General features: G+C 40.8%; 1 protein-coding gene across 1 annotated transcript in view; it reads right to left on the bottom strand.

Annotated features, from left to right (window-relative positions):
• The window catches only part of LOC112917399 (maestro heat-like repeat-containing protein family member 1), a 67,193-nt gene that overhangs the window by 11,206 nt on the left and 33,188 nt on the right, over positions 1-22,799 (bottom strand). The window contains exons 26-36 of the mRNA XM_072766247.1: positions 12,274-12,378; positions 11,427-11,562; positions 10,868-10,965; positions 10,141-10,290; positions 8,872-9,026; positions 8,496-8,631; positions 7,471-7,664; positions 6,336-6,473; positions 6,015-6,132; positions 5,432-5,572; positions 4,932-5,105 (exon numbers count right to left, since the gene is read on the bottom strand). Of these exons, the coding sequence (XP_072622348.1) occupies positions 4,932-5,105; positions 5,432-5,572; positions 6,015-6,132; positions 6,336-6,473; positions 7,471-7,664; positions 8,496-8,631; positions 8,872-9,026; positions 10,141-10,290; positions 10,868-10,965; positions 11,427-11,562; positions 12,274-12,378 (1,545 nt within the window). The remainder of the gene's footprint in view (positions 1-4,931; positions 5,106-5,431; positions 5,573-6,014; positions 6,133-6,335; positions 6,474-7,470; positions 7,665-8,495; positions 8,632-8,871; positions 9,027-10,140; positions 10,291-10,867; positions 10,966-11,426; positions 11,563-12,273; positions 12,379-22,799) is intronic.

The following is a 22,799-nucleotide window of genomic DNA, read 5'->3' as shown; positions in this document are numbered from 1 at the left end:
AGCCCAGCATTAGGCTCCCTGCTTAGCAGGGAACCTGCTTCTCCTTCTCTTTCTGCCTCTCCCCACTGTTCTCTCTCTCTCTCTCAAATAAATAAATAAAATATATATTTTTTTTTAAAGTTGAAACTACAGCCTAAAGTGTGGGCAAGATTAGACTGCTGGAGAAGGTGAACATGTTCTGGGAATGTTCCAAGCTTAACAGCTGTGAATACAAGGAGCTGAAGGGGATGCTGGGAAACCAACAGCAGGGCTGTAGTTCATCTCCTTCCACCTTCTCCTTGCACTCAGCCCTCCCAATATCCTCCTTATTAAATAGCAAGCAGTAGGGGAACATATTACCCCAATAGAGCAGGGAGTGTGCTATCTAGACCAGTGAGATAAGATGGTGCCCTGGGTGTCTGGCAAGACCCAGGAAGAGCAAAGTGCCCTGTAGTTGAATGACAGGCTATTGGCACATCCAACTGTCCATCTATCTCTGGCTGTTTCCCCACAGTTACAGAAGTCAGACTGCAGTAATAGGAATTACTTTCACAGAGGGCCAGTGAAGAGCTGGTATGCAAAATTTCCAGAACCCACTGCCAAGACTCACTGAACATTTAGGAAAATCAGTGCCACAAGAGAAACAAACAAAATAACCCTGCAACCTCCAAGGGCACAATTAATATAATCAAAACAAAACTTTAGGGAAAGTATAATTGGATCCTCAGGAAGATCATGTAAAAAAAAGTTATTGAGGACATTTTTGAAAAGTGCTTGGAAATCTAAACTTTGAAATTATAAATAAATAAGTAAACAAATAAATAGAGGCAAAGGTAAAGAAGTGTCCTTATAGAATATTCTAATAGATATTCAGATATCATACTCTCAACCAGAAGAAAAAAATAAAGGGGACCTGCTTCATTAAAAAAACAAACAAACAAAGAATTAGGGGCAGGCTGGGTGGCTCAGGGGTTTAGCGCCGCCTTCAGCTCAGGGCATGATCTTGGAGACCCAGGATCAAGTCCCACATCAGGCTCCCTACATGGATGGAGCCTGCTTCTCCCTCTGCCTGTGTCTCCGCCTCTCTCTCTCAGTGTTTCTCATGAATAAATAAATAAAATCTTAAAAAAAAAAAGAATTAAATAAAAATTCAATAGGTGGACTGAATAAGAGAATAACCACATCTAAAGTAAGAGGAGATTCAGCCCAGAATTCTTCCAAGGTAGGCAAAGAGATGGGAAATAGAAAAGAAAAATTAAGAAACACAGAGAATAAATCTAAAGAAGTTCCAGGGATGCCTGGGTGGCTCAGTGGTTGAGCATCTGCCTTTGGCCTAGGGCGTGATCCTGGAGTCTCTGGATCGAGTCCCACATCAGGCTCCCTGCATGGAGCCTGCTTCACCCTCTGCCTATGTCTCTGCCTCTTTCTCTACGTCTTTCATGAATGAATAAATAAAACCTTTAAAAAAAATCTAAAGAAGTTCCAAAGAATAGGACAGAAAGGAGAGAGAAAAAAAGATATACCAACAAAATAATACAAGAAAATTTTACAAATGATAAAACTACTGAGTTTTGCCTAAGTTCCCATGACTAAATGAGAGGTAAAGCAGTACCGGGAACCCAGATCCCATGGCCTTCATTTGGGTCAGTGTTCCTTTCATTCTGCCAGGTTGTCATTGTGTAGATTATGACAATTTCCTATTTCTTGATAAATCAACTTTACATTCTAGCAATATGGAAATATAGCAAGAAAAGATAGCCCAACAATCTTACCACTATAAATACCTTTAAATGCTAGATAAAATATACAAGATACTTTTTTTAATGCATAGCTGAGCTTTTAGAAAGTAAGAGATCCCCAGAGGCCGAAGATAAAGAGGTTGCTGACACTCCAGCTACTGTGCAGGAAGGCAAATGCCACTGGTCTCAATAACCTAGGGTCACATCTGTTCATAACTGCTGGTCTCCCTAGCCTGCCTACAAGGCAACCAGAAGCAGAGAAGCAAGCACAACAGACAGACAGCTCCAAGAGAAGACTTCTACTTTTTATTTTATTTATTCATGAGAGACACAGAGAGAGAGAGAGGCAGAGACACAAGCAGAGAGAGAATCAGGCTCCATGCAGGGAGCCCGACATGAGACTTGATGTGGGACTCGATCCCAGGACCCCAGGATCACACCCAAGGCGAAGGCAGATGCCTCAACCACTGAACCACCCAGGCGACCTGAGAAGCCTTCTACTTAATGCCCAAAGAGCCAGAAAGAGAAATCAAAATGCTAATAGAGAGTGAGGAAATCCCTCATCTCTTTTTCTTCCCTCTATTCTCTCATATCACAGTTCCAAAACAAGCCCCATGGGAGTCTGTGGAAGCCAAAACTCTGAGGGAGGGGAACCTTACTCTCCATTTGATGGAGCTGAGGGCCCATGAGGATGGACAAATACCCACTGCTTCATTTCCTCTGCCCTCATGCCACTTGGCCCCATTGTGGGCACAGTTCATAGAAGTGCCTGACATTGCAGAGTAACTAAAATACCAGCTTTTTTTCCCAAGACAACTGGTAAAAGGGAGCCCCAAAGAACTGTAAAACCAAGGAAGTCACAGAGAGGGAGGAGCTAGGGAAAGTGACCCTGTAAAGTTGTTTATGAACTCCTGTGCTCACTCCACATACCATTGACTTTGAAAACTGAACTAGAGAAGAGACAATGGTTCAGATCCTAGGCTTGGCCACTGGGTGGCACAAACTCAGAATAGCAAAGACTATGAGTTCAAAACTGACAGTGAAATCACAGCCCACACAAGCAGAAGGCTAGTCAGAACTTGCAGCCTGAAGTTAAACAGGTCAATTGCCTGCTAACACAATAATATCAACATTCTCCATAGGATTTAAGTGATACCCACAGTCATATAAGTTAATATTCATAATGTCATGATACAGTCTAAAATTACTCAGCATGTAAAGACCCAAAGCTCAAAAAAGTAACAATGAATACTCTTGAAATAAATACAGAAATAAAAATTTCCATCAAAGAAACAATATATCAAAAAGAAACATTAGAACTGAGAAATACAATACTGGGTACATTTGTTGGCAAAACAGATGTCAGAGGAAAGAGACAGTGAACTGGAAGGCATAGCTATAAAAAGTATCCAGTCTGAACAAAAAAAAAAAAAAAAAAAAGAAAGAAAAAAGAAAAAAATGATTGAAAATGAACAAAATCTTGGGAGCTATGGGACAACAATCAATGCCTAAACATTTGTATCATCAGATTCCTAAAAGAAAAGGAGTAAAGTACAGTGCTGAAAAAACTTGGAAGAAATAATGATTAAAAACTTTCCAAGTTTGGTGAAAGACATAGACACAGAGATTTCAAGAAACTCAGTGAACCCCAACCAGGCTAAACCCAAGGTAATCCATGCCAACACCTCCTAAACTACTCAAAGCTAAAGACATATGTGAGACAAAATAAAGGCATTTCCAGACAAATATTGAGAGTATTTCCTATTAACAAACCCTTGTAGAAGAAACCACAAAGGAAGAACAAAAAAAAAATGAATCTGAAATAGAGGAGTGAGCTGTGAGAAGAAAGGAAGCTAAAGACATTTGTACACATATGGGTAAATCAAAATAAGTATTGACTGTATAAAACAATAAAAAGGATGATGCTGGTAATAATGACATAAAGACCAAATCTGGGGATTTTAAGAAACTGTGGAACTAAAATCCTAGACAATGTTAACCTATAATATGGGAGGGTGTCATTAGAGTTAAATCATTTTCTTTTTTTTTTTTTTTAAGATTTATTTATTTATTTGAGAGAGAGAGCATAGGAGTAGGGGAAAGAGCAGAGAGAGAGAAAGAGAGAATCTCAAGCCGACTCCCCACTGAGCATGGAGTCAGACATAGGGCATGATCCCACAACCCTGAAATCATGACTGGAGCTAAAACCAAGAGTTAGATGCTCAATGGATTGAGCCACCCAGGTGCTCCAGAGTTAAAGCATTCTAAGGTCCTTATATTGTTTGGGTGGAGGATAAAGATATTTCTTTAGGCTTTGTTAAGTATACATGGTGAATTTTAAAACACGTAAAAATAGATGAATTAGGGAGCACCTGGGTGGCTCAGTCAGTTAAGCATCTGACTCTTGATTTTGGCTCAGGCCATGATCTCAATCAGGGTTGGGATCAGGACTCAGTTGAACCTGAGTCCAGCTGGGTGCTCAGAGAGGAGTCTGCTTAATATTCTCTTTCTTTTTCTCCCTCTGCCCCTCCCCCCTCAAATAAATAAATAAAATCTTTATTAAAAAAATAAAAAACATACATGAGTTAGACACTGACCCTGCCATCGTAGAGTGTCCAGGCTCACAGAATATGAGGCCAATACAAAACTAATTCAAATCCAAGATTCAAAAATTAAAGACTTATAGAAGCCAGAACAGGGGCATTGAAAGCATGCGTGTCTGCTGTCAAGTCTCTTTTAGCTCTAAAATTCTATGATCTGTAGGGAGGGTAAGACGTGGAGTGGATTGGTATTGCTCTAGGCAGTTGAGATTCCTGAGCCTTTGGGTCCTTTTGACAAGGTTGCTAGCATGCTGGGGTCCCTATGTTGTCTGAGAGCAGGGTAGAGTTGTGAGTTGTCTCCCCACTCTTCTGCAGTGAAGACACGCTGCTATGACAGAGAGAGAGGAGTGGCTTTTTTTTTCCTTCAGTGGCTCCTAGTGAGAGAGTAGGTAGATGAGTGTGTTCTAGGTCTGTCTGTAATAGGGAATGCACTGGGGACAATCCTATGCATGGCTTCAAGTAGCCAAGTCTCCTTTATGCTGCCCCTCCAGGACTTCAGCCTTCCACTGCAGTCCCAGAGCCCTGCCCCAGTACCCTCCACTCAGTTTCCAAGATTCCTCTTCAGCCTCAGCCCACACTGTTCCCAACTGATCCTAGGGAGTTAGGCCCATACATCATTGATGAGTGGACAAAGTTGCTTGGAGATGCTGCAAAAGACCACCTTGATGTCCTCTCCCTTCCCATGACAGATGATGTTCCGTAGGCTCTTTACTGCCTGCACTGTCACTCGTGCCTCATTCTTCAGCAAGTCTTTCAAGAATGGAACCTGGCCCTTCAGAGATTCTGCCTGTTTGGAAGAAGGCAGATATCACTCACCACCTGGAGATCATGCAACACTCTGGGGACAAGGCTTTGAGAAAACAGAGGGTGGCTAAGAAACAGAAATGTGCAATCCAGGGGCTGGATGTGCCCGGGGAGTGGAAGGCTGGTGCTCATGGGGTTTGGAAGGCCTGATGGCCAGTCTGTATAAGTCTACAAACTAGATGTTGTGCTGCCCTAGAATGAGAGGTTGAAGAACATGCTAAACCCAAGGTAACCAAGAGTCCCAAGGAAGGTAAATTAAATGCTTCAGGGACTAACATTTGATTCACATTTGCTCCTCCCCACTCTTACTTGTCCCGGGTGCAGTGCCAGGTTACTGATTCCGCGAAGCCCAACTTCCTTCATAATGAGGTTGGGCTCTTTGACCCACTTGATTAGATTGACCAACAAGTCTTGCCCCAGAGTCTGAGCCACTGATCGGTGCCAGAGGAGCTGTGGGTATAAGGAGACTACAGCTATGGATGGGGAAAACGTTATGAATACCCAGTACCCTCCTCTGCCCTCCCTCAGATCCCATACTCAGGTAAGGAGTATGTGCAGTTGAAAACAGTGGCAGATCTGTACACCTGGAGTGGAGACTAAGGTAAGGAGAGATGATATCCTAATAGAAGGATAGAGGATAATGCTGATAAGGTTTGAATTTTGAATCAGATGCTAGGATCCATGGATCATTCTGGAGGTTGAGTTACTGGCCCCCTTTTCAGGCTTTCCTGCCTCCTTTAACCAGGCACTTGAAGTGCCAGAGAAGGGAATCCCACTTTAAATGTCTTAGTCTTATTCTTTCCTCTTTTGGGGGCTAGTTAACATTTCTGTTAAATGTTCCTCAGCCCAGGAAATGAATGATTCAGGCTGTGGACCTTTCCCCAGGCTTCACCTGTGCATAGAAGGCCCTAGCCAGGATTTTCCAATGATAGCTGGAGCTATAGAGGAGGCTTCTGACAAGGTTGAGGATTCGGTGCAGGATGGCAGGTTCACAGGTCTTCACAATGCCACTGGGGTGGAACACAGGAAGCCAAGAGTTGCTGGGGTGGAGGTGGCAAGGGCCAGTGTGCATGAAACAGGGAAGACACAAGGGCTGAGGAATCAGGAGACCAGGGGGCTGAGAGGTGGGGAAGGGACAGCTGAAGGCTGGGACTTGGAAAACTGGGGCAAGGGGACTAGAGTGGTGCCAAGGTTACTGGGGAAATAGCCTCACCTTGTCAGGTCCATGATCCCTATGTAGTAAAATCTGGGGCAGGACAGAAGGTCCCAGCAACAATGCTGATCTCCATAGACCACCACTCCATCATATGCAGCTGCTGAGAACACCAACTTCACTACCTCCAGGGCACAACTGAAGGTCACCACCATTGGGTTTGTGAAAAGAAAGGGACAAAAGGATGGACAATGCATTATGCCCTCATTTGCATCCTGCGCGGGAAGCCAGGAGACAGTTACCTACTCTGGTAACTGTGTTCTGCTTTCCTGCTGACAAAAATCCATGGATCTGTGAAGCCCATTTCCAGTTACCCATCCAATCCTTCAACCCTGGCCCTCATCCAACCACAGAGTCCTATGAAAAAGACTATAGAGGGATCTCAGTGCTGTAGTTTTCCCTATATGCTCTTGGGAGCACAGAATGGGGTTAGGATATCTCTTCACCTCTGCACCCATCTAATCAGAATGTCTCTGCTTATTGGTTTTGTTTTTGTTTTATGTAAGATTCCATTTATTTATTTATTTATTTATTTATTTATTTATTTATTTATTTATTTATTTATTTAAAAAGATTATTTATTCATGAGAGACACAGAGAGAGAGAAAGGCAGAGACATAGGCAGAGGGAGAAGCAGGCTCCATGCAGGAAGCCTGATGTGGGACTTGATCCTGGGACTCCGGGATCACACCCTGAGTCAAAGGCAGACACTCAACCACTGAGCCACCCAGGCGTCCCCGTAAGATTCCATTTAAATAGAATATCCTGAGGTTTAAAAAAAAAAAAAAAGTACGATAACCACACATTTAGGAGTCCAATCCCTTTTCAAGAAAAGAAAATGGAATCCCAGCCGTGACATGTTCAAGAGCTAGTGACAAAGCCAAGCAAGAGGTCAATGAGACTCAAACGGCCACAACTGCATGGAAAGACTGATATAGATGTGGGCTTACCCTGCCACCTACAATCTACTTGAATCTCTTCATGTGCAGTTATGAACGTGAATCAGCTGAAGCATGCATGCAAGAAGAGAAATGAGAAGCTTGAAAATATGTGAGAATATTCTAGCACATGGGTCATCCAGGGCTCTCTGGAATTGGCTAGTCTCAGCTGTACATCATGAGGGGGTTAGGCTTACCTAGTGGGGTCAAAGGGCTTGCTCTTGCTACCTGGGCCCCCCTCCTTGCTGTAGACCACCATCTTCTGAGGGACATTTTGTTCAATCACCCAGTAGAGATGACACAGTATAGCCAGCAAAAGCCGAGGGTAGAGCTCCTGGACAGCTTCCTGGCATAGGGACCCTGACAGCATCTCATACAAAGCGCATGTCACCTGGGAGACAGTGGGGGAAGACATAAGATAGTCCCATGGGCCATACACTGAGTCCTACCCTGCCTTCCCCATTACTGCCCAAAGGGCACAGCTCACTCTGACTCAGGCTTGTAAGAAGAACGCAAAAACTGAAAGCCCACCACTCTTCCTTAGGGAAATGAGATTGCACACATGCAATCTGCTTTCTCTTCACTCACCTGACATCAAAAACAGAATGGAAAGCAACTCTAACTTTTTAGCAGAAAATGATTTGGGGACTACTTTGTCCACTCCTAGCAACCAAACCTCTTCTGCCTCCAACCCTCATGCCATACCCCAGGCCCTGGAAAAAAGGAATGCAAGCCCTAGAATCAGGAGACAGAGAAAGTTGCTTAGCTCTAAACATCAGTTTCCTTGTCCATAAAATGGGATCAACCCCTGTTCTCTCTACATCATGTAGTTCTTAGGTATACAGGTGGGAAAAAAGGGTTAAAGTGAAAATCAAAAGTATAGCATTTTTAAAAAAGATTTATCTATTTATTTGAGTGAGAGAGAGAGAATGAGCATGAGCAGGAGGAGGGGCTGAGGGGGAGGGAGAGAATCCCAAGCAGACTCCCTGCAGAGTGCAGAGCCCAACGTGGGGCTCAATCTCATGACCCTGAGACCAGGACCTGAACTGAAATCAAGAGCCAGACGCTCAAATGACTGAGCCACCCAGGCACCCTTCCAATGTACAGTGATTGCTCCTCTCTAAGACCTGCTCCCACTCTATAGCCCTTGACCTTCAACTCTATACCCAAGTCCCAGAAGAGTAAGTCCTACCCACCCACCCCCATCCCAGCTCATGCTGACCGCCACCGGCTGGAAGGCCATCTCCTTAGTTTCCTCTTTGGAGTGGAGTCTTTCTAGGATGCCAATGAGCAGCTGCAGGACACTGATTGTGGTCTCTCGCTGGTTGCCAAATGCCTTCCACAGGGCCAGATTGGTTCTGCAGGACCCAAGGACAGCTATGTCATGGGCTCTGATGACTAAGCTCCTAGGACTAGTCTGGTCTTGTGCCTATGAAGGGCCAGTTCTCAGGGTCTAGACTTGACCAGAGAACACAGAGGTAAAGTTTGGTGTCCAAGAGAAAGCATCCCTGTGCAGTGATTTTTGTGTTGGGCTTGGGCTGAGAGAGGGAAGGGTTTACTGGGCTGGAGAAAGTGTTCCCAGGCCATAGGAGAGGTACCTATCCCAAGGCAGGGTCTTGTTGAGCAGCATAGGCACGACAGTGTGAGTGTTGTTGCCGGCCAGCAAGCACATGGCCCGCACAGTCTCCTCCTTTGTGTTGGGCTCCAGTTGTGAGTTGAGCCGTTCCAGAATCCCCTCCACAACTTCCTCAATCTACAGGGAAGAGCCACAAGAGTCCCAGTGATGATCCCCTTGCTTCGTTCCCTTCCCTTCCCTATCTGCCAACCTCCCAGACTCAAGGGGCTACTTGTAGTCCTGCCAGTGATCCTCTTAAGGCAGAATTCTAGGATGCCAGAGGCCAGACCAGCAGAGGTCACAAAAGAAACCCCTGAAATTCACCAAGGCCCACTCTAACAAAGGCCTGCCCATAGCCCAAAGTTCAGAGAGTCACTCCGAGGTTACTTGAGAGACACAAGAGACTCTAGGAAGGAAGGCAAAAGGCCTGGAGACACTTCAGGGCTTCCTCTACCCACTGAGATAAACTTTCAACCCAAGAAAATGCAGAAACAGTTGGCATTGGATGTGAGGGTACCATAGGACTCTCATCTGGCCCTCAGATTACTGATATATGGGTCTCTGGGAAATCCATTTTGTTGTAATACCTCAAGGACACCCTCAGAAAAGGCCTTCCTTTTCTGGTATTTAAACCAGGCAAGTCACATAAATGAGTGAAGGCAATGGGCATCAGGGGATTTGGAGAGAGGAAGGTCTGGAGAACCCATGCCACACATAAAAAGGGTGGTGGCCACCCCAAAGAATTACCCTATGTGGCCTCATTTAAAAGAATTTTTCAGTGAAGTGGGAAATGTGGATAACATATATCTTGAAAGAAAATTTACTCAGAGGTCAGTCATTTCATGAGGTTGCTGGCTTGCAATCCATAGCCTTACCCTTCACAGAAATCTAAGTCCCTTGACACCCCCAGGGAATCAGGTTGAAGCCCCCCCCTACAATGCTTCCTTGGGCTTTGGCTATGAGGTCCCACAGCTGCTTACACTTCTGCCTGTGGTGGTTGTTAACTGAGGAACCAGCCCCCCTACCCCCATAGAAGGCACTGCTGTTCTGAGCTTAGGATTGATTACAAGTGTCAGAGATCATTGGGATCACAGAGAAAATCTAGCCCAAGCCTACGTTTTAGAAGTGAGTGAATGAAAGCCTTCATAGGAGAGGGACTTCCCAAGACTCTTCAGCTGGTTGTGAATAGAGCCAGGAGAGAGCCCAGGCTCCTGGTGTGCAGGGCAGAGTTCCCACTACAGCACCACATTACCTTTATCATGTCTCGGCCCCGCTCTTTCATGACAGCACTCATCAGCTGGGCTGCTGCCAGAGACACCTTGGCCCTGCTGTCAGTCAGGCCCTCCATGGCTGTCAGCACCAGGGTGGTAAGCTGCATCTTGGTGAAGTACTCTGCAAATGCCTACAATAGGGTGGTGTCAAGCTGCCTGCACATGGGGGCTTCTGCTTGAGATAGCCTGTGCCATCCTTCCTGGTTAGGGTATGTGGAGAGAGCCTCTCTTGGGAATGTGATGTCCTTTGGTCTTAGGCCTGTGCTGTCTGCCTAGCTCCAAAAGGACCCTTTCACTGGGAACAGAATCTTTGGGGTTGGGAGGGAGAAAATACTGACCTCAGATGCACTGAGGGGCTCGCAGGTCAGAGACTACAGAGGCAGAGTGCTGGGACAGAAGGGCTGAGACCAAGATCCTTAGTAACATATCTTTGAAGCATGGGCTGAATCTACACATTGCTCACAAAGCATCATTAGCATGAAGCAAATGCTTCTGGGGGGACAGGTAAGAAAGCAGAATTAGGACCCACGATGCTTAAGGATAAGCATGCACTAGCATGTGGAAAAAATTCCCCAAAGAAAATATTCACATGCAGCTATGGAATGGGAAAGAAGACAGGATAAAGGAATCCCACCCTAGGATTCTATAATATGACATGGGTGAGAGGCCTAGTCTCTTCCCACTTTGTCTCTGGCCCTGCCCTCTCACCTTGGCAATCTCAAAGGTGTTGTTATAGAACACGTTGGCGCTATAGACTTCATTCTTGCCTTCTTCTTCCCATAAGCCCTGTTTTTTCCTTCCCATCTCTGAAACGAAAACATCCGATGCCACCCCTCAGACACTTAGAAGAGGTCTTAGGTTGCCCACTTTCCCAAATGCCCAACCCAAACCACCCACTGAACTAAGTCAGCTTGGGGAGATGTATATCCCATGGGGAAGCGAGTAGAAAAATGGGGAGTAAGATAAGGAATGGTGAGAGCTAATGCCAAAGGAACCCTCACGTTGCCTGCCTTAGAGCAGAGACAGAGTGAGATCACACTATAGGGCTCAGCCAGAGGAGGAGAAACTAATTCAAAAGAACTGTTTTCAGAGTAGAGTAGCTGTTTTGTCCCAGGAACATACGCAGAGGTCTAGGGGCAGGTTCCTCATTGGAAGTTAGGTACTTAGATAACTTCTTAGCTCTCACTCTTCCAGGACAGCGTATGAGGGAATGACCAAACCTAGGTGGGAGGCTGGAGCAGAAGTGAAAAGAAGAGATTCTCCCTACGTTTTTGCAGCAGGAGGATACAGTAGAGGCTGTAGACAGCCTGCGCAGACAGGAAGCAAATGTTGTCCACTGGGTCCTGGCAGCGTAGAGCCAACAGCCTTACTAAACGCCCCAACCGACTGAACTCGATATCCATCTGGGGAGGACAGCTGGAAGTCACAAGTTATCCCAGCCACTCCCTTAGGCTGAGTTAAAACAAGAAGAGAGGAGGAGGGGATGCATGATAGATATGAGAGGTGAGACTAGGTGAGGTTAATGGGAATGGAATTAGACAGGTGAGTTGTAGCTATTAAAAACTTGTGGGATCATAGTTTTGGAATGACTTTACACTGTCCCTCTTGTTTACCTCTCGACACTGCACTCATTCTTCAAGCCTAGCTCAAATGTCCCCTCCTCTATGAAGTTTTCTCTCTACTTGTACTTCATTTCTGTTTTGATCTTTTATTCCTACTACATTTGGCTTGTACATTCATTATCACCTTCTACTTATGTTTGTTCTATGCATGCCTCTCTCCCCAGTGGACTGTAAAGATCCATGAAGACAGGAAACTGCCTTGGTCATATATCCACTGTAACACCTACCATGGTGCCTGACACAAAGTGAGTGTTCAGTAACTGCTTGATGAGATGGATGGAATCCAACTGAACCAAGCGAAATGGAATTGAATTGGTGAGTAGGGAAAAAGACCAAGGGAGAAAAGAGAGAATATGGGATGCACAAGAGACAAATAGAGGATGGAGCTGAGGAAATAGAGGAAAAGGATGAGTAATTGAGGCTAGGTAATATGTGAAGTTTGGGGTAAGGGTAGGGATGAAGGCCCAGGCTCCAGGGCAGGCTCCTACTCACTCCAAAGTTGTTCATTTTTGCAGTGAAGCCAAGAATACGGGCAGTACACCACATGGCCCGTTCCCTCTCATTGTCCTTCTGGGAATTCAGCCATGTGTCCAGAAGCTAAAGGAAGAACAGAATGAGGTAAGGGGTCTGCTCAGCAGTATTCCAGAGGATAGACATGTAACCCAAACCTGACTTCTGCAAAGGATCAAGACAAGACTTCTGAGGATAGGACTTCTTTTGTCTACAGACAGGTTATATATGGCTCTAACATCAGAAGCCTTCATTCCCCCAGCCCCCAATTTTGCCTTATCTAGGTGCTAGAAACATCCTCAATTAGTACCTCCTTCTTTCAAATTAAAGCAATGGCTCTCAAATTATATTGACTATAATTCATTTCAAAGGGTCAACCCACCTCAGTGTTCCCCTACTAATGTTTTCCCATGCTTCAATAGAAAGAGAACTTGGTGATAACAAAAAAGAATCACTGTATTCACAGATTCCTGGCTCAATTATATACAAATATTCTTGAGAAATATAATTATGGATAATTCCTATTTGAAATGCAATGTGTAAGGGTCTCAACATTGGTAAATTATGGGCCCTAAATACCACTGATCCAAAGATGCATTGCTATATATCAATCTACAGTGATCAATCTGACAATGATGGGACTAAACAGCAATTTGTAATTGGAAACAAAGAAGAGCAGCAGATAAAAAAATCTACAACCCATGGAAAAGGATACTAATGCTGCATCGATAAGAAAACACATTCTTCCTAAAGATATGAGGTTTTCTAGTGGGAGGTCTGCAAGTCTTCCTTGCAGCCAGATTCTAATGATATCTCCCAGTGCCAAGACTATGGTCTCTAAAGACCATTTTTCACTAAGAGGAATCATTGCTCCTTGGACAGTTTGTTCAGGACTAAAACAAGAAATATACACAGTATTGTACTGGAGAGCAAGGAAGCTATGGAAGACTATGGGAGTCATGTTAGAGGGATTCAGGAGCCAACCTGAAGAGGCTCCCATTGACCAACGATGAGACAATTTAAGCATCAATAAGAATAATAGTTGTAATTGAAAAAAAAAACCTATAAAGCATTTCAAAACTCATGTTAAATTCAAATGATACTAGAGAAATAAACCTCACTAGTTATCTTTTTCCCCCAGATTTTATTTATTTATTTGACAGTGAGAGAGAGAGAAAGCACAGGCAGGGGGAGCAGCAGAGGGAGAGGGAGAAGCCTGATGTGGGGCTCAATCCCAGGACCCTGGGATCATGACCTGAGCCAAAGGCAGACACTTAACTGACTGAGCCACCCAGGCATTCCCCCTCACTAGTCATCTTTGAAGAATCCTGGGAAATACTTCATTACTTTGACAAATGATAAAAGGAGATGATCCAGCATTTAGTTTGTCCTTATGTGAGTTATACTTCAAAGTAACCAAATAGCTTATAAAGGAAACTTCTCTTTATACAAGAATTCCAGGTAAAAATGAATAAGGAATGACAGAATTACAATGTCACAATTTTGCAAAAATAAGTAGAGGTATATTCATTCAATGGAATACTATATAGCAATAAAAATGATCTGATGCTTCATGTAACTACATGGGTGAATCTCACAGATAAAATATTGAAGTGAAATAATACAGACACAGAAAAGTACACACTATAAAATTTCATGTATGTGAAGTTTAAGAACAAGCTAAACTAATCCATGGTGATAGAAGTCAGAATACTGGTTATCAGTGGTTATTCAGTGAAAGAGGAACTTTTGGAGTATTGAAAATGTTGTATATCGTGATCTAATGGTATTTATATAGATGTACACATATGTAAAAATGTGTCTAAGTATACACCTAAGATTTGTATACTTTAGTTTAGCAAGTCATATCGCAATAACAAGGTCTTTTTTAAAAAGAGTATCATTAGTTTTCAGCTACTAATGCATTAATGAATCTAAGCAGTGATCATCAAGAGCTTTGAACACCACAAGGAGACAACCAGACATCGTGTGTCTCTTGGTGGAAGAAGACATGGCTGCTTGTGAAGTAATCTTGCCAAAAATTGATTGGATTCATGATCTAGGTCTAATAATTAGAATTAAAATCTAACAGATTCTAGATCTAGCAATTTATAGAAAAGATTTGGACAGAGGAATTTGTTGAGTAGCCCCAAAAGTATGTAATCAGCACAATCCAGAATGTGGAAAATTTAGAGAACAAATAACTAAATTTCATCAACAAATACATTTCAAGGAAAAAAACTGATGGAAAGGCAATCTATAGATCAAGAGAATTAAGAGACAAACCAATCATTTGGAGTGTTGGAATGTTTAATGACATCAAGAAATGAAATTACTTTCTTTCATCAATGTTTTGTAGTTTTTACTTCCTTGATTAAGTTGATTCCTAGGTATTTTATTATTTTTGCTGCAATTGTAAATGAGATTGTTTTCTTAATTTCTCTTTATCCTACTTCATTATTAGTCTATAAAAATGCAACAGATTTCTGCATATTAATTTTGCATCCTGTACTTTACTGAATTCATTCATTCATTCATTCATTCATTCTAGTAGGGGTTTGTTGGTAGGATCTTTAGAGTTTTCTATTTATAATATCATGTCATCTGCAAATAGTAAGTTTTACTTCTTTCTTACCAATTTGGATGCCTTTTATTATTATTTTTTCCTTTCTGATTGCTATAGCTAGGACTTCCAATACTATGTTGAATAAATGTAGTGAGAGTGGATATCCTTGTCTTGTTCCTGCCCTTAGGGAAAAAGCTCTCAGTTTTTCACCATTGAGTATTTTAGCTGTGGGTTTTCATATATGGCCTATTTTATGGTGAGATATATTCTCTCTAATCCTACTATGTTGAGAGTTTTTAACATGAATGGATGTTGTACTTTGTCATATGCTTTTTATGTGTCTATTGAGATGATCATATCCTTTTTATTCTTTCTATTGTAAATGAAATCTTTCCATTTGCAACAACATGAATGGAGCTAGGGAGTATTAGGCTAAGTAAGTCAGTCAAAAAAGACAAATACCATATAATTTCACTCATATGTGGAATTTTTAAAATTTAAAATTTAATTTTTTATGTGGAATTTATAAAACAAAACAAATGACAAAGAGGGGAAAAAGAGAGAGGGAGACAAACCAAGAAACACACTGATGATTACTGGAGGGGAGGAAGGAGGGGAATGAGTAAAACAGGTGATGAGGATTTAGGAATGCACTTCCTGTGATGAGCACTGGGTGTCGCATGAAAGTGTTGAATCACTACATTGTACACCTGAAACTAATACTACACTGTATGTTAACTAACTGGAATTTAAATAAAAACTTCAAAAAAAAACCCTGAAATCAGCCTCCCAGAAATACTATGTTCTAATCAGAGGAGCACCATTTGGAAATTTCAAAGGAGACAGATACTGTGGGATATAATAAAAAGAATACTTCGCCTTTCAAACTTATCAAACAAATTGATATTTCTTAATATCTTTGAATTGCTAAATACTATAAAATTAGTCTATAGCTATGCTGCAGGATTGCAAACAAAAACTCTATGTGGTGGAATGGAGAGGGGAATTTACACTGAAATGAAGTAGACCTATTTTGATTTATGTGTAATGCACTAACAATACCAAAATGGAAGAAGCTAAGTGAATGCCAGGTATTCTTAAGCAATTTTATGGCTCCTAACAGGTGTTTCCATAATACACTTCTCCAGAGCTCCAACAGAATACATTCTAAAGAATACATCTTGCATGAATGACCTTATTACATAAATGTATAATTAGCAAGGTTTAACAGTGCATATGATTGAGCTCTGGGGCCTGATCTGTACTTCACAATATGTCAACTCAAATTACTGGTTCTTGTGGTATTAGTTAGGTAATAAATAAGCAAGATGTTTCTAGAGGGAAAAAAAGTTTCCTATCTAAAAAAAAAACTGAAATCATAAAAAAGTATGTTCTTTGACCATCAAGGAATTCAACCAGAAATCAATGACTATAAGAGAATAGAAAATTTTCCAAACATCTGGAAATTAAACAACACACTTGTTAATAATCCATTGGCCAAAGAGGAAGTCACAAGAAAAATTACAAAATATTCTGAACTGAATAATACTGAAAGTACAACATCCTAAAATGTATAAGAGGCAGCTAAAGGAATGTGCTTAGAAGAAGATACGCTTCTTCCTAGAATGTATTTTAGAGGACTGCTGGGAATATGGTTCACCTCATCTCACAGATACAACTAGATAACACTTATATCAGTGTAAATAACCCAGAAAATGATTGAAAGCCTGGCAGAACAAACTCCACAACTAGATGTAGAGAAGAGGCCACATCAAAGAGAGTAGGAAGGGGAAAGGAGTAGGAACTAAATGACCTGGGGGACTGTCCTTGGGAAGGAGGGATTCATGGGCGCAGAGAGGGGAGAGAAACAGACTATCACATTAGGGAGCCCACACAGGGAGGACAAATCCCTGTAACATTTGGCTTTGAAAACCAAAGGGGCCACATTTCCTCAGTTCTTACAATCAGCGGACCTGGAATTTAAACATTAGTAGGCTTGGCTTTGGTAGAGCTGAGAGGGTGCTCTTAAAAAGACAGCCCAATAAACAAGTGCAAATGCTTGGTTTGATTCAACCAAGACCCAGGTGGCCTCAAACTGGTGTATTAACCACACAGGGACCAAACCCTGCCCACAACAGGCAAATGCCCATCTGCCATCACAGAGGACTGGATTGAAGGCAAAAGCAACTCAGCCAGAACAGCAGGGTGTACACATTACACACAGAAGATGCCTCTGAAGCACCAGGTTCTGGTGAATAGGTGATGCTGCACTGCAGGGCACTATAGGACCTCTTCTTCATAAGGCCATTATATTCAAGAGCAGAGGACATACCTGACTTTCCTAACACACAGAAACAGACATAGCAAGTTACACAAAATGAGGAGACAGATATGTCCCAAATGAAAGAGCAGGAAATAATCACAGCAAGAGATCCAAGTGAAACGGAGATAAGTAATATGCCTGATAGAGAATTTCAAGTAATGTTCATAAAGATACTCACTAGACTTGAGAAAAGAGTGGAGATTATCAGTGAGACCCTTAACAAAGAAATAAAGAATTATTTAGAGATGAAAACACAATAGATGAAATAAAAAAAATACACTAGATGGAATAAACAGCAGGCTAGAGGAAACAGAAGAATAAATCAGTGACCTGGAGGACAGAGTAATGAAAAGTAATCATGGGATCCCTGGGTGGCACAGCGGTTTGGTGCCTGCCTTTGGCCCAGGGCGCGATCCTGGAGACCCGGGATTGAATCCCACATCGGGCTCCTGGTGCATGGAGCCTGCTTCTCCCTCTGCCTGTGTCTCTGCCTCTCTCTCTCTCTCTCTCTCTCTCTGTGTGTGACTATCATAAATTTAAAAAAAAAAGAAAAAAAAAAGAAAAGTAATCATGATAAGCTGGTGAAAGAAAAAAAATGATACACAATGAAAACAGACTAAGGGAACTCTGTGATAACATCCAGTGTAATAACATGTGCATTATAATGATCTCAGAAGGAGAAGAGAGAGAAAAAGAGGCAGAACATTTCTTTAACTAAATAATAGCTGAAATTTTACCAAATCTGAGGAAGGAAACAGAAATCCAGATTTAGGAGGCACAGAGATCTCTCAATTAAATCAACCCAAGGATGTCCACACCAAGATACATAGTAGTTAAAAAGGCAAAAGTAGTGATAGAGAATTTTTAAAACAGCAACAGAAACATTACATATAAGGGAAATATCATAAGGCTATCAGCAGATTTTTTTAGCAGAAACTTTGCAGGCCAGAAGAGAGTGGTATGATAGATTCAAAATGCTGAAAGGAAAAAATCTGCAGCCAAGAATACTCTATACAGCAAGGCTAACATTCAGAAAGAGAAAAAGAGATAGACAAATAAAAGTTGAATGAATTCATGATCCCTAAACCAGCCCTACAAGAAATGTTAAAGGAGAGTCTTTAAGTAGAAAAGGAAAGACCACATAGAAGAGCAAGAAAAGTAGGAAACACAAAAGCAGTAAAAATAAACGTATCTGAGGGGAAAAAAGTATGTCTGTAAAAATCAGTCAAGGGACTCACAAAATAAAAGAATATAAAGTATGACATCATATACCTAAAATATGATGGGGGAGAGGAGTAAAGAATGGGTTCAAACTTTTGCAACCCTCAATATAGACTGCTATATGCAGAAGATGTTATATACAAACCTAATGGTAACCACAAATCAAAAACCAGTAATAGATATGCAAAAATAAGGAAAAAGAAATCCAAGTATATCGTGAAAAAAAAGCCAACTTATTGTGAGAAGAAAGCAAAAGAAGAACAGAGAAGAACCACAAAAACAACCATAAAACAAGTAACAAAATGACAATAAGTACATAATGATCAATAATTCCTTTGAATGTAAATGGACTAAATTCTACAATCAAAGCATAGGGTGACGGAATGGTTAAAAAACAAGACCCACGCTACTGGGGTGGCTCAGCGGTTTAGCGTTACCTTTGGCCCAGGGCATGATCCTGGAGACCCTTGATCGAGTCCTGCATGGGGCTCCCTGCATGGAGCCTGCTTCTCCCTCTACCTGTGTCTCTGCCTCTCTATCTCTCTCTGTGTCTCTCATGAATGAATGAATGAATGAATGAATAAATAAATAAAATCTTAAAAATAACAAACAAACAAGACTCATCTATATGCTGCCTATAGGAGACTCATTTCATACCTAAAGACACATACAGATTGAAAGTGAAAGAATGGAGAAATATTTATCATGCAAATCGTTGTGAAAAGACAGCCAGAGTAGCAATACTTATATTGCACAAAATAGACTTTAAAACAAAGACTGTAACAAGAGGCCAAGGAAGGACACTACATAATCATAAAGAGGACAATCCAACAAGAGGATATAACAATTGTAATATTTATGCACCCGGCATGGGAGCACCAAAATATGTAAAACAGAGGTAGTAATCACTAGAAATACAGTAATAGTAAGGAACTTTAACATCCCACTTACATCAATGAACACATCACCCAAACCCAAAATCAACAAGGAAACAGTGGCTTTGAATGACACATTGGACCAGATGGGTTTAACAGACATATTCAGAACATTTTATCCTAAAACACCAGAATATACATTCTTTTCAAGTGTACATGAAACATTCCCCAGAATAGATAACATTAGGCCACAAAACAAGTCTCAACAAATTAAAAAAAGATTGCAGTCATACCATTCATCTTTTCTGACCACAATACTATGAAACTAGAAATCCACCTCAAGATAAAATCTGGAAAGAGCACAAACACATGGTGGTTAAATAACATGCTACTAAACAATGAATGGGTCAACCAAGAAATCAAAGAAGAAATCAGAAAACACAGAGAGAGAAATGAAAATGAAAACACAATGGTCCAGAATCTCTGAGATGCAGCAAAAGCTATTCTAAGAAGGAAATTTATAGCAATACAGACCTACCTCAAGAAGCAAGAAAAATCTAAAATAAATGACCTAAACAAGCTAGAAAGAAGAACAAACAAAACCCCAAACCAGTATAGGGAAGGAAAATGATAAAGATTAGAGCAGAAATAAATGAAATAGAAACAAAAGACAATAGAACAGATCAATGAAACTAGGGGTTAGCTTTTGACGAGAGCAATAAAATTGATAAACTTTTAACCAGACTCATCAAAATAAAATGTGGTTTTTTTGGTTAAAAAAGTTTTTAAAGAAAGGGGACTCAAACAAAATCAGAAATGAAAGAGGAGAAATAACAGCCAACACCACAGAAATACAAAGGATTATAAAAAATACTATGAAACATTATATGCTAACAAATTGGACAACCTAGGAGAAATGGATAAATTCCTAGAAATTAAATTCCTAGAAGTTATATTCCATATAACCTCCCAAAACTGAATCAGGAAGAAATAAAAAATTTGAACAGACCAATTACCAGGAATTATATTGAACCAGTAATAAAAAAAACTCCCAAGAAATGAAAGTCCAGGACCAGATGGCTTCACAGGTGAATTCTACCAAACATTTAAAGAAACTATTCCAAAAAATAGAAGAGGGAGGAAAACTTTCAAACTGATTCCATGAAGCCAGCATTACCCTGATACCAAAACCAGATAAGGACACTACAAAGAGAGAGAGAGAGAGAGAACTACAGGCCAATATCTCTGAACATAGATGTAAATATCTTCAACATATATTAGCAAACTGAATCAAACAATACATTTAAAAAATCATTCACCATGACCAAATGGGATTTATTTCTGGGATACAGGGGTGGTTCAATATTTGCAAATTAATCAACATGATACATCACATCAATAAGAAAAAGGATAAAAACCATATGATCATTTCAATAGATGCAGACAAAGCATTTGACAAAGTACAACATCCATTCATCATAAAAAAAAAAAAAAAAACAACTCCACAAAGGAGATTTAGAGAGAACGTATGTCAATATAATAAAGACCATATATGAAAAACCCACACCTAATATCATACTCAATTGTGAAAAATAATGAGAGCTTTTCCTTAAGCTCAGGAACATGCTTATGTTCACTCTCACTACTTTTACTCAACATATTACTGGAAGTCATAGTCACAGCTATCAGACAAGAAAAAGGAATAAAAGGTCGGTAAGGAAGAAGTAAAGCTTTCACTATTTGCAGATGACACGATACCATATATAGAAAACCCAAGGGGATCCCTGTGTGGCGCAGCAGTTTGGCGCCTGCCTTTGGCCCAGGGCGCGATCCTGGAGACCCAGGATCGAATCCCACGTCGGGCTCCCGGTGCATGGAGCCTGCTTCTCCCTCTGCCTGTGTCTCTGCCTCTCTCTCTCTCTCTGTGTGTGACTATCATAAATAAATAAAGAAAAAAATATTAAAAAAATAAAATAAAAGTTTAAAAAAAGAAAAAGAAAACCCAAAAGACTTTGCCAAAAAAGAAAACTGCTAGAATTAATAAATGCATTCAGTGTGGTTGCAGGATATAAAAATCAATGTACAGAAATCAGTTGCATTTCTATACACTAATAACAAAGCATCAGAGAGAGAAATTAATGGGCAGCCCGGGTGGCTCAGCGGTTTAGCGCTGCCTTCAGCCCAGGGTGTGATCCTGGATACCTGGGATCAAGTCCCACATCAGGCTCCCAGCATGGAGCCTGCTTCTCCCTCTGTCTGTGTCTCTGACTCTCTCTCTTTCAAGAATAAATAAATAAAATATTTTTTAAAAAAAGAAAGAGAAATTAAGAAAACAGTTTAATTTATAATTGCACCAAAAATAATAAAATACCTAGAAATAAACTTAACCAAAGAGGTGAAAGAATTGAACTCTGAAAACTATAAAACACTGATGAAAGAAATTGGAATAACATAGACAAATGGAAAAACATTCCACGCTCATGAATTGGAAGAACCAATATTGTTAAAATGTCCATACTACCCAAAGTAATCTAAATATTTAATGCAATCCCTATCAAAATGTCACCAGCATTTGTCACAGGACTAAAACAAGAATCCTAAAATTTGTATCCACACAAATCCATACCACAAAAGACCCCAAGAAGCCAAAGCAAGCTTGAAAAAGAAAAAGACTGAAGTATTGTAATTCCAGATTTCAAAGCTGGAATTATACTGCAAAGCTGTAGTTATCAAAACAACATAGTACTGGCACAAAAAAAGCCATATAGATCAATAGAACAGAATAGAAAACCCAGAAATAAACCCATAATTATACAGCAATTAATCTTTGACAAAGGAGGCAAGAATATGCAATGGGGAAAAGATAGTCTTTCGACAAATGGTGTTGGGAAAACTGACAGCTACATGCAAAAGAATGAAACTGGACCACTTTCTTACATCATATACAAAAATAAATTCAAATGGATTAAGGACCTAAATGTGAGACCTGAAACCATAAAAATCCTGAGAGAGAGCCACAAGCAGTAATCTCTCTGATATCAGCTGTACCAATATTTTTCTAGATATGTCTTCTGAGGCAAGGGAAACAAAAGCAGAATTAAACTATTGGGATTACATCAACAAAGCAAAACAAAAACCAAGCTTCTGCACAGCAAAAGAAACAATTAATAAAACTAAAAGGCAACTTGTGGAATGAGAAAAGATATATGCAAATGATATATCCCATAAAAGGTTAGTATCCAAGATTTATAAAGAACTTCTACAACTTCACACACAGACACACACAAACTAATCCAATTAAAAATGAGAAGACATATTTGAAATCATGCAGATGGCTAAAAGACACATGAAAAGATGCTCAACATCACTCATCATCAGAGAAATGCAAATTAAAACTACAACGAGATATCACCTCACACCTGTCAGAATGACTAAAATAAAAAAAAGACAGGACACAACAAGTGTTGGTGAGGATGTAGAGCAAAGGGAACTCTTGCGTACAGTTGGTGGGAATGCAAACTGG

This window comes from Vulpes vulpes, chromosome 8 (assembly GCF_048418805.1).
Source record: "Vulpes vulpes isolate BD-2025 chromosome 8, VulVul3, whole genome shotgun sequence".
NCBI lineage: Eukaryota > Metazoa > Chordata > Mammalia > Carnivora > Canidae > Vulpes > Vulpes vulpes.
The sequence above is the reverse complement of the archived record's forward strand: the minus strand, read 5'-3'. Positions and strand labels throughout refer to the sequence as shown.